Below are 17127 nucleotides of genomic sequence, written 5' to 3' on the forward strand. Positions count from 1 at the left end.
TGAATGGTCTGGGGACTTTTTGTATGGCACTTCTGTAACTGCTCTTAACAGTGGAAAACTGGAGCAAGCTATAAGCAAATAGTGAGAGCTGGGCACAGAGTGACAACATGTGAGACTCACTGAATTCCACTGTGCTCGGGCTATGCAGTTACTGTCCCTGTGGAGGGGCTGTCATGCTAGAATGTAACCATGGTGCTCACTGGACCCATGCACTGCAATCCTGAGAATCTGCTTTTCTGTCATTTTTAAGGAAGTAAAAAGTAAACCCACTGAAGATACTGAAAAGGAAGTTACAAGAAACTAGGACTGATATAGGAGCTAAAGCTGTTTTTTAGTCTTTAAAGACTGCTACTGATTAGCTTCTTATTCACCTGAATATCAGGAATTAATTGCTTGCTATGTTAATGAATTTACCAAACAACTCGCCACCATGACTCAGGCACTCAGACTCTAAAGTATGGCTTAAAATGCAACTGGTTAGAACTAACACTATCAAGAGGATAATCTTACAACTGGGAATGGGCCTCTGTTCAGGGTGCAGCATGGCATGCAGATCCCATCTGGGGAAAGGTTACCCCATCACGGTCATTCACGCTCTTAAAGGATTTTCTTGAAAGAAAACAACTACAAATCATGCCTGCTGTCAAACTAAAAGGAGGTTCACGTGAAAAAAACTGAACTTTTAGATAAAGGCGAGGACATACAAGTGGTGTAAATGCCATGACCGAGTGGGAGCTGCCTGCCCGCTCTTCTGTTGCCATCCGCCAGCTAAGTTTATCCTGCAGCCAAGGGAGGTGTACAGCACAACTCTGTCCTGAAGGCCACACCAGCACAGCCAAGGCCTAGTCCTGCTCAAGTTTACTGGTCTGTGTATCACTACCTCCTCGACGTAGAAATGGTCCTCCAGTCAGGATCGCTATGCCACCCTGGAGATACTGGAAACAGTAAGCGAAACAAGACAAAATACAGACCAAAAAAAGGACCATAGCTACACTTGGAGGAAAGTAGAGTTCACAAATGTTTTTATTTATGATTTTTATACATTAAATCTGGTAATTTAACAGTCTTAGGATACCTCTTAGTCTTGAAATTGCTTCACTGTTTTAGCAGCTGTTCAGATAAATAGGAACATCCCTCAGGCATATAGTAACAGCCAGTAGCAACTTATTTTTTTAAAGAATATAAAAATTAAGACTGACATTTGTATGGGAAACTGATTGAATAGGAACCATTTGTTTTGGGTAGATAGATAGTATTTTAATACAAGACTGAAAAAGGATTCATTCTCTATTCAACCGATGAGTATCCAAGTCTCATCTCAGCTGGAACCCTGCCTGGAGTACCTGGGTTCACACATTTTTAAAAAATGAAAAAAACAAGCATCTACTTCAGTCCCTGAGCAATCTCAACTCAGTTAGGAGCCATTTCAGATCAAACAAGCTTTCAACAGTTCATGCAATTGGAACCAGCTAACTCATTTTCATTTGTTTCACACTGGAAAACTAAAATCTAGAAATGCTGCTGTATATTTGATTTAAGCCACTTACAAGCAGGAGGTGACTTAACCATGAGTGTCAGAGAAGGTACTACTGCAGCACCAGACTAAGAAGGAAGATCAAATTCTGCCTCGCCTTTTGCTAGAACTCATGGGTCAACTGTTTGCTTAATCCAGCCTCAGTAAAAAAGTTATAGTTGCTAATATAAACTAAGAAGCAGAAGAGTATATTTCGTAATTTTATTTTAAATGAATTACCAGTGTCCCTTTTGGGTTGGATAACCATATCTTCAGATCCTATTTCAGTCTCTTTTCTACTTCACAATATTGAATGTATGCTATCAAGGAATGACAAGTAGTAGTTTAACTTAAACATACTGAGTGCATTTGATAGACACAGTATGATGCAGCATTTTCATATTGCTAGGTTCAGTAGTACAGGAGATTTATCTGAGCAAACACTTACTTTGCTTGCCAGAATACCATACACTAGAGGAGGATTTAACCTCGCAGTTAGTTAGCAGTTCTGGTACTCGCCTAACTCAGAGAGGCAGATGCAGAAGCCTAGATAGATAAAGGCAGGCTCAGCACAAGTCAGCGCCTGTTTGTACTTGACAAGGAGGCACTGTTACTAGAAGAGGTTTAATTCTTTTAGTACTGATTGAAAAGAACTACCACCTCCTCACATCTAACAACTCAATATCTCCCATGATTTCCACTACGTTGATCTTTTCAAGTTGTTTAAAACGATGCTTGTACTCCAGAGTGTGAACACCATTAACAGCAACTTTGAACTGGTGGGCATCACAAAAAATGATCAGCTGAAAAACAAGAGAAACAGTTAAGTTTTAAGCTCAGGTAAGACACAAAAAGCAACCTGCTGATCTAGCCTAGACTTGGGCAAGCCCTGCTTCTGTTACAAAGGATGTTTCATGCAAAAGAAGTATTAAAAAACTGAAACTTCACTAAAATTCAGAATCATAGAATATCTCAAGTTGGAAGGGATTCACAAGGATCATCAGGTCCAACTCAATTAAATTAAAATTTGTGCTGAGCACAGGCTGAATTCTTGCAACTATGTAAAAAGAAAACTGACATTAAAACCAAGTCAAATCTATGCTCCTTCTGGTCCCATTTAATCCTAAATATTCTCAAGACACTGAAATACAGGAATGGCAGTTTTATTTAAATCTGTGTTAGCGACATGACATTTAATCACCACTGCAAGTCCTTTTGGCAGAATTACCAGTTTTATGCTATGTTTCAGTTAAACTTACCTCAAAGTACATCCCTGGACTGAAAGGGAAATTGGCCACTTCCTTTTCTTCTTCTCCCCAGCTGTCATAAAGGTACGAGTTTCTTACAAAAACTTTATTTTTCATTCGGGGATTCAGATGTAATGCAATGTCCTTTGAGTCACTTGATTTGAGATTTATTGTAAAGCTGGAAGATATTTTTTAAAAGTTTACTATATCAAGGGTTTATAAACATGATACAGTAGTCCATGCTATTTACCAAGCCTCTAGCCAATATTCGGAACTGCTCTGGAGCCAGGGCCGTTGATTCACCTGAAGAACCAAGCAGGCAGTTAACATGCATTTGTCTCCTTCGCAAAGAAACCTTTGCTGGAGGCAGCAAATGCAAGGCATGACCATGCTAGATCTGCTTCATCACTCACAGCTTTCTGTTTGTGTCTCAGCAAGGAGGTATTGAGCCAAGTGCTGCTCTCCTACAGTCCTAGAAGCAGCATTCTCACGGAAACATACAGTGCTACTTGCTCCACCATCTCTATCTCTTCACTAGGGCAGTGGAGCGGGAGGCTTTGTTTTACCTTAAAGACATTATATTCTTTCTGCCAACAAACTAGTTAGACTCTAAGGAAAGTTTGAGAGAGCTCTCTGCACATTGAAGATTGGTGGGACACCATGCATACAAAGTGTTACTTTGTAGGCAGCATAGCTCTGCCCAGGCTGAATGAATACTCTGCAGACTCTGACATGTCCGCAACACAGGATTCCTAAAGGGGACCTCTGGAGAAGAGTGATCAGATGGAAGAGTCATCCAAATTCAAATGAAAGCCTCAACCTCTGGCAAAGACCTCACTGCATTTGAAGAAGAAATATTCCTCCCCCCAAATTAGCTCCAGCTGTCAGTTCATATCCCTCCTTTGAGAAGCCTAGAATTGCTTAGTCCAGAAACGAAATATGGCAACGACCACACTTCTACGCTGTGAAGTCCTCTTTTTCACCAAGAACAAGGAACATCTACAACTGTTTGAACCGGGTAAAAGACATTAAATAACTTTGAAGCTCTGTAAAAATCTATACGTATAAAAGCACAAAGAGCAGACAACCTGCAACGCTTTAACTAACACCCAAAAGACTCTTTGTGCTTGTAAATAGTACATTCAGCACTTGAAATATGCTAGTAAGCTTTTCAAGCCAAAAGAAGGAAAACAAATGCTACTATATAGGTATTAATTATCCTGTCCGATGTAAAGTCCATTCAAACTTTGTTGATGAGATTTCTAGACCTTAGCTCCATTGTTAATGTGAACTCTGAGTGCTGTTCAGCTGCAGCGAAGGTATGTGCTCTGAGGAAGCAGGAGTGCAATGCATACAGCGTAAAAAGCATGCTTCTCATCATTTGCACTAATTGCTTCATTTTTAGGCATGTTTCTGCAGAGCCAAAACCACCCTTCAAGCAAAGGGCATGCTGAAGCACAGACATTTCCTCAGCTCCATTTTGACCATGCTCTGCTTCCCCTTCCTGCCCGCCATTAAATCATGGTCGGAAAATGTCTTCTTTGCAACCCATTGTTCCTAATTTACTATCAAAATTATAGCACATACTGCCCTACCAGCTTTCATCACTCAGTTGTCAGTTACACACCTTCATGCTCCTACAGTCCCTGAAGCGGTGGTTTGAGAAATATTCAGAAAAACGTTTTAACATGCAACATTAGAGCACACCAGCAACTCATCTAACACTCATTTTCCATCTACTTCTGCCAGTTCCCTTACTCTTGGATCTCTTTATAATAAAAGATGTCTTTTTACAGTATGTGTGCTCACAGGCGTTGCACAATAGAAACCCTGAACAGACACGCAATCTTGTGAACGATGCAGATTAGTAGGTAAGACACTCAGGTTTTACCTTCACTTTTCACAATGGAGCTGCTCTTTAAGTCCTCTCTAAAGCTGCATCCTGCAGGTTCATGACAAAACTGCACTGCAGTTTCAGGTGACTCCAGATGCAAAGTTGCAAGTGAGTAAAGATATACTAAGGTAAAGGAAAAGGCTACTCATTCTCAAAAGCAGCTCAGTTAAATAGCAGAAAAATTCAGTAACACTTACCTCTTTGGGTTTTTATTCACTTCTCCTTTAATGGCAACCGTGCATCCTGGACGAAGTGCAGCATCAAGCTTCCCAACGTACGGAACTCCCTGGAAGTACACCACCAGTAAAAATTTTGACTGTGACTTCACTATACAAGCTGAGCTTTACTATGGCAGGAAGAAATTCGGCCTACAATTGCAAATCTGCACTTACAGCTAAAGTTATGCCTAACAACACGTGCTGAGTTACTAATATTATAGTGGAAAAGTTACACTGAGATAAACATACAAATACGTGGGTTTTTTCTTTAGACTACCACCTGGGGTTCAAAATAAACATTATTTACAACTACTTCTGCCACCACTAATGGTGGAAAGGAAGAAGGGGAAAAAAAAAAGCTTGGAACCCCCTGAACTCCCTGCGCTAACTCAAATTTGTATCACAATTATTCAGACACAGACATCCTGACCTCTCCTCTCTGAAAGCTTCAGTTATGCTTTAAAAAAAATAAATAAATAAATAAAAAAAAAACAAACTCATGCTAAGTGTGTAGCCCCACCATTGCCTAAGTTCTAGATGTAGGGTCACTGAGTATTCTGTCCTCATGGCACCAGTTCGTAATAATAGTTCAAGTATTTTACTTGGGGTTTTTTTTTTTTTTGTAAGTTAATTTTGATCAGAGAAAAGGAGTGAATGGAGAAATACTTCCCCTTTATTTTTTCATTGAAGTCCACCACTTGCAAATGACAATATTGCACGTTACTTGGTTTTGAAAAGACGGCTGAAGGCAGCAGACTGTCAAGTGACAAGGCAACTAAAATCATGGCACTCACTGCAACTTCACCTTCTCCACAAATTCTATTTTTATATATTCCTGGCTTCCAACTGCTTTTCAGTCTGAGCGTGGTCCTTACTCCAGTCTGGATACTGTCCACCTGCACAGCTTTTTACAAAAAGATGAGCACTCGCTCTGTCTATGCTCCACGCCAGCTGGGTGCGAGTGCCAATCCTAAGGTGCGGTGCTTGCGTCCAGCCACCTGAAGCGTACACAGGGTAAGCATGGATCTGTCAGCAAGAGGAAGATGTAGCCAGACAGGTTCTAAGATACGGACGTTAATGTGAGGCCATTTGGTGTAATACGACTACAGAATGCTTTTGTTTTGCAGGTATTCCCTAAGGCAGAGAAAACTAAGTATGTTTATTTGAAAAAAGTTTTTAATGTGATTTGGTCCTTTAAAACTGCAGGTACCTCACTTATTTTTACCTTTACGGCTGTGGATGCTGCGTTTATCTTTTGGGTTTTCTATACGATTTAACAAATAGCCTCACTTTTACTAGCAGCAGCAAAGATTTCTCTTCAAAACCTCACTGATCATCTTCCAGTAGATTCTCAATTCCCTTGTTCTGTGCATGTGTTTTCATGAATAACTGAGGTGGGTTTATTTCAATTTTTTTTATTCTTCACATTTGCCACAAGTCTACACAAGACACTTACAAATTGCAAGCCATCTGGCATTTCCCCCTACAAGAGAAAACAAACAACATTAACTAGCTTATCAGGTAACAGGGAGATTCATTCAGCCTTTTACAAACATACGTACATTTTCTGTGTTTATCTTTGTTACTCCTAGACATGATGGCTGAGAGCCTTGTAAAGACTGCAGAAAGAGAGATATTTAGATGTCATTGCTAACATAATAGAACTTTAACATAAAGTTGGTTTAGAACTGTATATGGATCTGTGCTGCTTTGAAGGATGAACTGTTAACATAAAATTCTAGGGCTATGGTAAAGAAAAAGATAGCTAAACCCCAGAAGATCACCATGCAGAGATACAGTTCCAGCCTAGCCCTTGGCAAATTGTACCTTCAGCTTGTTTATTTCAGTACAAGCCTCCATCCTCCCCCTCGGAAGAGTACATTAGAAGCAAAGGAAACAATCGCCATTCTCCATTCCTTTCTCCTCCAAAAGATACAGCATTAGCAACCACAGACTAAAGCAACTCTGCTTTATTTCATGCTTGGGACAGAAACCAACCTACACCACCTGCTTGCCCCCAAGCTCTTCTTGGAGTCAGTCCTCTAAAACCAGCCTTGCAGCAACATGGCCAAGTGATGGGGCCCATAAAACTCTGTGCAGAGGCTTTGCAGTCAGTCAGTCAGTAGACATATCTTTAAAGTTTAGACCCCATTTCGTTTAGGCCTAAATCTCCCTTCCATCAATACAGTTATTAGTCTGCTGACCCAAGTTAGACCTGATGTTTGGCAGCAAGAGACCCAAGCTTTATGCACGATGTAGTGAGGATGGGGCAGAAGAGACCCAGAATATTACACAGGAGTAGTGTAGGTAGGCTGCCTTAGTGAGTGGCAGGAAGAAAGGGAAAAGGCGTTAACCTTCTGTATCTCCCTGGAATTTATCACCTTTCATTTCTGCTCTAAAAGTCTCATCCTTCCAGAGCCAAAGTATCTTTCCTTCTGCATAGGGGAAAACACGTTGTTCAATTCCTCCCTGTTGGTTTACTTTCTCTAGCAGAGCTGGAAGTTGAGAGGAAGCACAGCACTGCCTGCACTTCATATTCACTACAGTTTGGTCCAAGTGCAAGTCAAGCCACAAGGTCTTCTTCAAAAAAGGACATCTCTTCTCCCCCCAGAAATAAAGATACATTCCTACTTATAATTTCATCAATAATTCGATCATTTTGGCAGGAAAAACAGGGTTATGTGTACAAGCAGTTCCAGCCGCAGCTGAACTGGGCAAGTGGAAGCCAAGCCACAAGTTACAGCTCTGCCTGAACTTGTCACTTTGAAGCACTGAATAATGGCAGTTCATTCTGGAGCTCCTGCAATATTTGAGAAGTCTAACCCACTCCCAGATTCAGTATCTGTCCCATTAACTTTGTAAGCTGTAAACTTTGTCACCCTTTTGCCCCTAAACTCAAGACGAAAAAGTGAAGACCGAGATCCACATGTGAGACTCGCATGTTGAACTTTGGGAAAAAAAAGTCTTGTTACTGACATTAGACTGTGTAGCTGCTTTTCTTTACTTCTTTTTTGCCATAAATCCTACTCTGTAGTTTAGCAAGACAGAGAAGAGGAATCTAACAAGTCAGTTGTCTATATAACTTACGTTGGAAACAAAATCTATGGTTTTGATCTGCACTTTGCCATATATTCCAAGAGTATCTATTCTTTCAAGGCTAATTCTGTGGTTGTAGAGCAGCAAGTGCTTCTTATTTACAGTCACCTAAAGAGACAGGAAACAAAATAGGAAAATTGTATTAAACATACATCATGCCAGCCACATATCAAATTATATGCATGCATCTCTGTCTTACACTGTTTTGGTACAGAAGCAGGGAGTGTCCTAGAAATTTCAGAGCAACTAAGTTCAGCTCATCCATGATTCAGTCTCTCTTCATTACTATGAGGGGGATTTATTTGACTACACTAAAATCTGCATTTCACACCTTTTGTTTCTATCACCTGATCATATACCAATGTGGTATTGTCAACCTAACAGAATCTATTATTGCAGTCTAACAGAGCAAGACAAATACACCTCACATGTTTCCTCCAAGAGGATTGTCCTACACTAGTGGCAAAACAGGTTTTCCCTAAGGTCAGCCCTTTGCACGTAAGAACGGAAGGGTGGAGTAGCCAGTAGCCACGGCAGGAAGTTACTTGCCTATTCATCCAACTTAGAGGGAAACAATACAAAATTAAAGGTCTGATTTACTTAGTACCGCTTTAAAAAAAAAAGCTTCTAAACTTTTCTGTAGTTAGACTATGCCTAGGCAACAGAGAAAGCAAAGCTTCCAACTATTTATTTTAAGTATACAAAATACCTCTCTTATTGGCCTGACAACTGGCTATGGAAAAAGAATCAACCCAGACTCACCTGGAATTTATCCTTTAAAACCATGATGACAATCTCAAATGACTTCCCTTTTTGGAAGGGCATCTCGTAAGTGATCTCCTCCCAGCCCCATTTTTCCCTCTCCAGTGTGTTGCAAACAATGCAGCCAGACCTTTTGAAGCGGGGGTTGAAATGAAACGCCACATCAGCTCGAGGCTTTATACTACTGCCACACTGTAAATCCACCTGGAACCTAATCATAAAAGTAAGACAAACCACATTCAGCTCAGTCTGTCAAGAAATCACCTAAAAGTTCAATACACTTGTGTTTTACTGTGGAGCCTCAGAACAGGCAAATGCAATGAGTGTTGTTGGATAAGGGAAAAAACCCAAACATGTATTTGTCCAACTCCTACACATTTGTGAATGAATTGCAATGAATTAAAATATTTAAGTATTTCTTTAATGGTCATCATTCATATCACGTAAGCTCCTCACTGTGTTGACCACCTTCCCTTGCATCATCTAACCAAATGAACTTTGGGCAAAGTCAGGGAACAGAACCACCATACTGAGCACAGGCACTAGTTCATACCTCCTTATCCCAGTTTAAGTTAATTACTTCATGCAACACATTCATTATCAATTTTGTTAGTCTCAGATAACCTCTTTAGACAATCAAACATATGCTATGACAGGGGGAAAAAAAAGTCAAAGCAGGCACAGCAAACAGCGAGAAGAGAGTGATGTTGAAAAAAGCTAAAAATCCACAAAACTGAACGACCATGATGGCCTGCTCTGAAACCATAGCAATGGGAATAGAAAGTCTTTAAAACAAAAAGCCCATAAACATAAATAAGCCAATCTTGAAATTAACCATTGTTCCAAGCAGAACCACAACAGAACAGAAAGTTAAACAGTAACCTAGTGGTAGCTGATAGCATGAAGGTATATCCAAGTTACCTTGGATAATCTTAATCCTAAAAAAATCACACCTTTAGGATGAGATTTTTATATGTAAATGTAAGACCACCTTAGTATAATAAGCCAGACAGAAATTAAGACATGTGCAATTGAGTTTCTCTTATATAATTACAAGTGATCAACCAGTTATTTTGATGTGACTTTAGTTGGTTATCTTTTTGTCTAAAAGACCCTATGTGTTTCCTAACAGGTGCGCTGGATGCGTTACATACTTAGCACCCTATTCTGCAGAACTGAAATAAAGACAAATATCTCAACTCGGTGTGTTCATCGGCTCTTACACACCAGGTGAAGAACCCTTATTTTTAAGGACAAGAGGATCAGCAGAACGCAAAAAAAAAAAAATCAATTAATTCTCCACGTATCATCACAAAGCCTTCTTTAACCGCTTCAGCCTGCATTCACTCTGATGCTATCACAAAGACTTAGATCAAGCCTTTGTGTGCCATCATAAATAGAACCCCTGAAAACATTTTATCCATAACATTCTTGTTCACACGGTGACACTGCAAAAAGTGACACCATAGCCACTACCTGTCTGCATCATCAGGAACAGTCCCACGTATCACAATCAGCTCTCCAGGAACAAGGCCACCAAGTATTGTCCCAACGTATGGAATGATCTAGAAGAGGGGAGCGAGAAGATTTAAAAAGATTCCAATAACATTTTGTGATGCAGGCAAAAAAACCCACAGCAGTTTTAAAAATAAGATTCTAATACTAATTATGTGGTGCTCTAGGACATTAAAAGAAACACAACCAGCATTTCATTTAAAAGAAACAGTAGAAAAGCACTAAATACCAACCACAACAGGAAGGAAAAACACAGCAGATTTTTACCTGTGAAAAGCAAGCTTCTCAGATAAAATGAAAACTAAAATTTCCAGCCTCCCTTCCTAGCTATCAAATGATGAGCGGTAATATTTTATTGCCTCACATTTAGTAGAGTATAAGGAGAATTCACTTCAAATTAGGTCATTGCCAAGGGCTGACTACTATCAGCCCTTTGCTGGTAGCAGGAGGCACCTTCCTCAACCCTTCAGACCCTGGACTACAGCAGCCTTTGGTTGTTCTTGGTCCATTTTGGAAAACAGTGATGGGAAAAGAAGAGACTACGTCACAGTGTCTTCTTAGTAAAAACTACACAACAAACAACAAAATACCTCATCCTAATGAGCTAAGAACTGCAAGGTGCACTGAAATAGCCCTGTTCGGGCATCTTGGTCTTTATGGTATCTACAGTACACTGTGGCTCAAAGCCTGCCTATTTTTCCTTCCACATCAATAGCTGGAGAAAGTAACACATGCACATTATGTGAAATGGCAACACGGTAGGAGTTGTTAAGGCATGTGAGGAGACACATAAGTTAAAATAAAAGCCCCGAACACCCCAGCACAGCTCTCTGACAAAGGCTCAGACATGCTGACAGAAACCCTACCCTGACCATCAGATGGTGCACCCAGAATTTCAGGGAGGGAAGGGGAGCACCTTAATAGAAAACTGCAGAAGTCCACAGGATACTGATCTGAAAGTAAAGCTATAAGTCTGCATCTCATCATATATGCTTTAGATTGAAAAAGGAAGCAAATGGTAGGTTTAAGAAGGACAAGGAACTGCTGGAGAGGGTAAAGCAAAGAGCTACAAAGATGATTAGGACATTGGAGCATCTTTCTTATGATGAAAGGCTGAGGGACTTGGGTCTTTTTAGTCTAGAGAAAAGAAGACTGAGGGGGGATCTTCTTAACGCTTATAAATACTTAAAGGGAGGGTGCCAGGGGGATGGGAACAGTCTTTTTTCAGTGGTGCTCAGTGATAGGACAAGAGATAATGGGGGCAAACTTGAACATCGGAAGTTCCATCTTAACATGAGGAGAAACTTCTTTCCTTTGAGGGCGGCAGAGCACTGGAACAGGCTGCCCAGAGAGGTGGTGGGGTTTCCCACACCGGAGACATTCAAAACCCGCCTGGACGCCATTCTATGCAACTTGCTGTAGGTGACCCTGCTCGGGCAGGGGGTTTCGACTAGATGATCTCCAGAGGTCCCTTCCAACCCTGACCATTCTGTGAAATCTTGCATTTGCTCTGGTTAACAGACAAAAATTTCTGCCACAAGGCTGGTTTTGGTTGTTTTTTTTTTTCCCCAAAATCCCTGATCTATGAAACAGTGTATAAGATTTTACAGTATCTTTGAAATTAAACATCAACTGCAAACAAGAGTTCCAGTAATTTAATAACAAAAATTTAACAGACTGGAAATACTACTCTTGAATGCAAGATTGGACCATAAAAGGACAAGTTGAGATTTATTTTTTTTAAATACATATATATATATCATCATGCAAAATAAGAAGATATGAAAAGTGTTTGCTGACACTTATGAGTTTGTGAAGAGGGAAGGGGGATGACAGCAAAAATTGTTTAAATCCAGAGTGTTGATCATTTCTGCCAGTAGATACACATAATTTTCTGACCTCTCTCCACTTCCCTTCTCAGCTACCCACACATTGCAAAAAACCTAATTTGCAGTCATCTTCTACACTGGCAAAACAGATAAAAGAACTCACTTCTCAAGCGTAAGCTTGCGAATGGTCAAGTTGTTTTAAGTTTTGTGTATTTTTATTGGCTTAAGCAGGTGCAGTAAAGGAGGACCAAAATGTGAAATTAAGCATTAAAAGTGAAAGCATAAATAGGCTGAAATCCCTTCACTTACTGGTAGTAGCTTCATTCCTTAATATATCAAGCTGTACCCAAGAGGCTTATTTTTATTCAAAGAACAATAATGATAAGTAAGAAAAAACATATATTGATTATTTTAGTTTTAACACACTGCTCCGGAGGGGCAGTAGCTCTGAGCAATGCAGTAGAGAAATAAATTACTGGTTCAGCCTCCAAAGATGAACCAGAGAAACATACAGACCCAGGCCAGGGATGCTGGGACTTAACCACTCTAGTGGATCAAAGTTATTTACCTCCAAAAGAGAAGCTGTGGCAAAAAAAAAACAACCTTCTTTATATTTAAAAGGATGCATTTATTTAAGAGAAAAGAAGGTTGGCTTATCAACTCTTCAGAAGCTCAGACATGGAGTCTACAAGGCAGCATTTCCTGGGTGCAATACTACAGACTTAATGAGGGTTTGTCATCACATACTGTGGCTACGACTTCCTCATGTCTCAAGACGTTCTTCTACCAATTTTTCCTCGTTTATTAAGAGTAATGCTTGTGACATCACATGATCCACTGGCATCCTGGCTCTCTTCAGACCTCCAAAATTTACCTCTGAAACCAATTGGTCAATGTCAATTGAGTTTGAGAGGTCTCAAATCTCTTTCTAAGATCTGCCAGTTTACATAAAATAAGAAGACAGATTATGGTTTTACAGAGGAAAGGACTGTGATAACACAGCTTTCATCCAGTTTGCTGGAGAGCGGACAGCTGTGCGATCAGATGGGGCGTGACAATATCTCTTGCCAGATGAGTGGAGTAAAGGGCATAAAGAGGGAAGCAGGATTTTCTGGATGACTCAGAACAGTACAGCAGTTAAGAAGTAAGTCTCAGACTCAAAACTGTAATAAAGCTTTTAAGTTTTGCTCCTCATAGAACATTCACTGAAACAGTGAAATCTTCATAGCCTACCTTCCTCGATCCCTACTAAGTTCATCTTGTAGTATCACACAGGTTATAGAATCACAGAAGGGCTGAGGTTGCAAGACACCTCTGCTGTCAATGCCTTGCTCAAAGAAAGGTCAGATAGAGCAGGTTGCACATGGCCTTATCTGGAGGCTGTCCTGAGGTGATGGGCACTGTCCTTCCCAACTCTGCCTCCGTATTCCAACCCCAAATACTCACTCTTATTCCTACGTTAGACTCTTGACTACTAAGCCCTAGTTTACCCCTTTATATTCTCCCGCCTGGTCTCATCAACCATCATACTCATCAGTCCCCTTGCAGCCATCCAATTTTGCTGAACTCTTATTGTCTCCCTTACACACATTATTTGTCCTAAACCCCTCCTTATCTTCCTCTTCACACCTCCTCTTGCACCAAAATCCCCATCTACCAACTTTCATCCTCCCATTCCTTTTGCAGTTCAGTCCTTTCACCTTCTAGTTAATCTCCACACAGCTTTCCTTCCTCTCCCAGCTGGGTTCTCTGAAGAAGGCTGAAGCTATTCCCTCGTCATCCCTAACTCTCTCCACTTTGAAAGCAGTGAATATATAGTGGGATTGAACAATCAGATTCATGGAGGGCACAGGCGTGCATCAGTGCAAAGCTGCAATAGATAAGGAAGTCCTGCGCAGGTCTGCACTGCTGCACGCTCCTACAGACTTTGATATTTGTGAAGAGTTCTAGCACAGAATGTTAAAAATATTATTTCCTGCAGGCTCAAAGGAAATACCTTTTTAAAGATACAATGAAAAGCACAGCTCCAGTCCATCCCTTTGGCAACATGCCAGTGTCAAACCGCTGTCCCAGATCATAAGAATACTAGAGCTTTTCAGAGGAGGTCTCCAGACTCTACGCTAGGCAAACAACATGCTGTCAAATCCACCTTCTGCAATGGCTGAATGTTAGTTCAAGTCTTCCTTACAAAACAGCTTTTATTGTAAAGTAAGATATCAACTACCAAAAAAGATTCCAAGTTTAATTGTTCAGACTGAAGTTACTAGCACCACACACCAAAAAAAAAAAAAAAACATTTCACGAAGGCTGCTGGGCACCACCTGTGTTTGCAGAGAATTACAAGTGAAACCACTGCTTATCATATTTTCACCTTTGATCCAGCACATTCTGCAACGCCAAACATCCAATAAGCTCTGTACAAAAAGGGATTACTCTCCAAGGCGAACAGAACTTCCTGCTTTGAAAGTCCTGTGCATTAAATGTCCATTTGCTTACCACGCAATTTCTAAACACCATCAGCTCCTACTGTCACCTGTGACATTCTTCCTCAAATACCTGAGCAATGCAAAGAGTTTTCAGTAGCACCCCACACTGTGCAGAAAAGCGTGAGTACTAACTATTGACATAAAACAGCAAAGTCCCATTTCCCAAGGGACAAGTTGTTGACATGACAGGGGAGTTACCGGGTTATTGATTGTCTTCTGTGGTCCATCCAAGGACATCATCTTCCCTCCTCCAGTTCAAGTTTGTCAGTTCTGTGTGACGACTGCTGGAGAGTATTTGAAGGACTCACTGGTCAGGTAGCACCAAAGGAGGGATCCCTTCAGAAAATCAAAACTTTTAGTTAGAAAAAAACAAAGCGACACTACATGAAGTGAAACCCTCCAAGGTATAACTTTAAACAGCACAATAAATCATGCAAACATCTTTCCTTTCCAATAAGTTTGCTGCGGTTTTGAACTACAAAAATTAAAGGCTTAAAGAAATAAGTTGCCACCCTAACAAGGGACAGTGCACACAGGAACACAATGCCAGCAACAGCTTCCTGAGATTACGTGTACTGAGACAGAATCCCACGTAAAAATCAGTATTGTTCAGGGGAACACTGATAACTCAGTGCCCCTCAGCTGGGCCCTAATAGCTCTCCATTTGCAGCCAACCCCTGTCTGCAGACACAGAAGAGATACACAGTACAAAAGCAGTGTCCAAGACAAACAATCAACCATTTCTGTTTCCTTTATCACTTCCTATGCTATTCGCAGCTTTCCCAAGGCAGACAAGCCCTAGGGGCTGAACTTGCTTTTTCCAGTTTTACCTTACATAAAGTTAAGAGATACTAGGCAAAGACACAGCAGGAAAGCAAAGGGTGTTTTATGTTTCTTCCTCCAACACATACAATCCCTGAACTCCATAAATAACTACAGAAGTTTGTAAAACTTGCATTAAATGCATAGCATTAAGAAGAAATGGGATATACTCATAAGTTGTTGTCTAACTACGCTGTAATTCCTTTAGCAAATTTTCTAACAAAACAACCAAAATTCAGGGCCCAACTGAAACTACTAAGCAATTATTTCTTGCACATTCTGGAGAAACAACTTAAGGTAGCATGCAAACTGTGTGGTGATTACAGGCAGACTGGGAAAAAGTCAAAGGTGAGCATTCTAGCATCATTACTTTGTGACAACTGCTAGCACCATTAAAAGAAAAAAAAAGAGGGAAAAAAAAAAAAACACAACAAAACCACCACCAAAACAAAACCCCAACATCTGTGACGTGTTCCACAGGCCCCTGGGGTTAATCTTCTGCAATGATTCAACAACAGAGTGGCCCATTGAAACATCTGGCTTATCTTGTGGGAGATTTGGGCCAGAAGGGTATTAATTCTCCTATTTAAGATCAGTGTCTAGAATGCAATTCAGAGAACATAAGGTGCCTACGCTGCAGAACTGTTTTGCCCCTTTGATCTTCTCATGGGATACCACCATCAATTCACAACAGCAACATGCAAAGGCAGGCAAATTTCATTATTTTCATTTTTAAAAGGAGGAAATCAAGATGAAAGCAAACAATAATTCCGAATTTAGCATCAGAAAGTCTAATAACAGACCCCAAAAAATGAAACCCACACCTATAACCCTGTGTCCAGCAGCCTACTAACTGTACTTCCCTGGGTGTGCAACAGCAATTTACATGCTGCTGAAAGAGGATTCTGGAAGAGAACGGACTGTCAGTCTTGGCAGACCAAGTGGCACTATGGCAAAGTGACAGGTTGAGGGGTTTATTATGACCTTTTCAATAAAAAAGTAATAAACAAACAAAAATGAGGGAAAGCTGCTATTCAGGCTTTGTTTGACAAAACAGGAGAGGGGCATGCTACAGCAAGGTTCTCCTGTAACCTATCAGAAGTACATTACACCAAATCTTACGTGTGCAACACTGTAAGTTCAGGTTTTCTGACTATACTTTTAGAACTGAAAAAGATATGTACGCTTTCCTGTTATCTCACACGCTGCAAAGCAGCTGAAAACCTCTTCAACAACCAAAAAAAAAAAAAAAAAAGCCAACAACCAGCTATTACGCTGTCCCTCTGTGACATGCAGAAAACACCTATCATTAGAGTAGCTCAGGTTTAGAATCAAAGCTAGACTCTACACCAAGGCAAACAAAATTTCTGCAAAGAGAATAAGCGCGATCCGTTCTGGATATTTGCAAGCAATTAAAGTACAAAACACCAGTGGCGTCCCCCCCACCCCCGGCTATAAACCCGACACTACAACTCGCTAGAAGGACACGGGACCTTAGTTTCACCAGGAAACCTCGGCCGCTTCAGCCGTAAGGCGCTCCGAGGAACTCCGGCTCCACAGAGCGCCTCCCTCAGCCGGGCCCCCCTCGCCCCCCCATACATACACACAGCGGGCGGGGGAGTTGTTGCTACTTTTACCCTCCGGTTCCCCCCTCACGGAAAGTTCCTTCTTTATCTGCGCAACGTACCTCCGTGACTAGCAGCGCCTGCACACCCGGGGGATGAGGCCGTCCGGCACTGCCATCG

General features: G+C 40.9%; 1 protein-coding gene across 2 annotated transcripts; it reads right to left on the reverse strand.

Annotated features, from left to right (window-relative positions):
• Positions 1–1947: 1947 nt before the first annotated feature.
• On the reverse strand, positions 1948–14898 carry LGALS8 (lectin, galactoside-binding, soluble, 8). Of its 2 annotated transcripts, XM_009885928.1 has the most exons (9): positions 14759–14898; positions 10207–10295; positions 8731–8941; positions 7960–8076; positions 6435–6491; positions 6329–6355; positions 4852–4940; positions 2773–2938; positions 2071–2316 (listed from the first exon to the last, which is right to left on the reverse strand). In XM_009885928.1, exons 1-9 carry the CDS (start codon positions 14798–14800, stop codon positions 2167–2169), a joined length of 948 nt encoding a protein of 315 aa, XP_009884230.1. In that variant the 5' UTR covers positions 14801–14898; the 3' UTR covers positions 2071–2166. The 2 variants fall into 2 exon arrangements, with proteins under 2 accessions (XP_009884231.1, XP_009884230.1); XM_009885929.1 differs by lacking the exon at positions 6435–6491 and having other exon boundaries at positions 1948–2316.
• Between the last annotated feature and the right edge of the window lie 2229 nt (positions 14899–17127).

The sequence above is a fragment of the Charadrius vociferus genome, unplaced genomic scaffold (genome assembly GCF_000708025.1).
Source record: "Charadrius vociferus isolate BGI_N301 unplaced genomic scaffold, ASM70802v2 scaffold435, whole genome shotgun sequence".
Taxonomy (NCBI): domain Eukaryota; kingdom Metazoa; phylum Chordata; class Aves; order Charadriiformes; family Charadriidae; genus Charadrius; species Charadrius vociferus.

What these genes read in the sequence shown, in the direction of transcription:
- LGALS8 (XM_009885928.1), bottom strand. Translation starts at nt 14,800, where the DNA reads ATGATGTCCTTGGATGGACCACAGAAGACAATCAATAACCCG. An exon ending in TGCCAGATGGCTTGCAATTT is followed by an intron (nt 4,941 to 6,328) that starts GTAAGTGTCTTG and finishes GTGTACTTCCAG; the next exon opens with GGAGTTCCGTACGTTGGGAA. An exon ending in GTGAATAAAAACCCAAAGAG is followed by an intron (nt 2,939 to 4,851) that starts GTAAGTGTTACT and finishes AATATCTTCCAG; the next exon opens with CTTTACAATAAATCTCAAAT.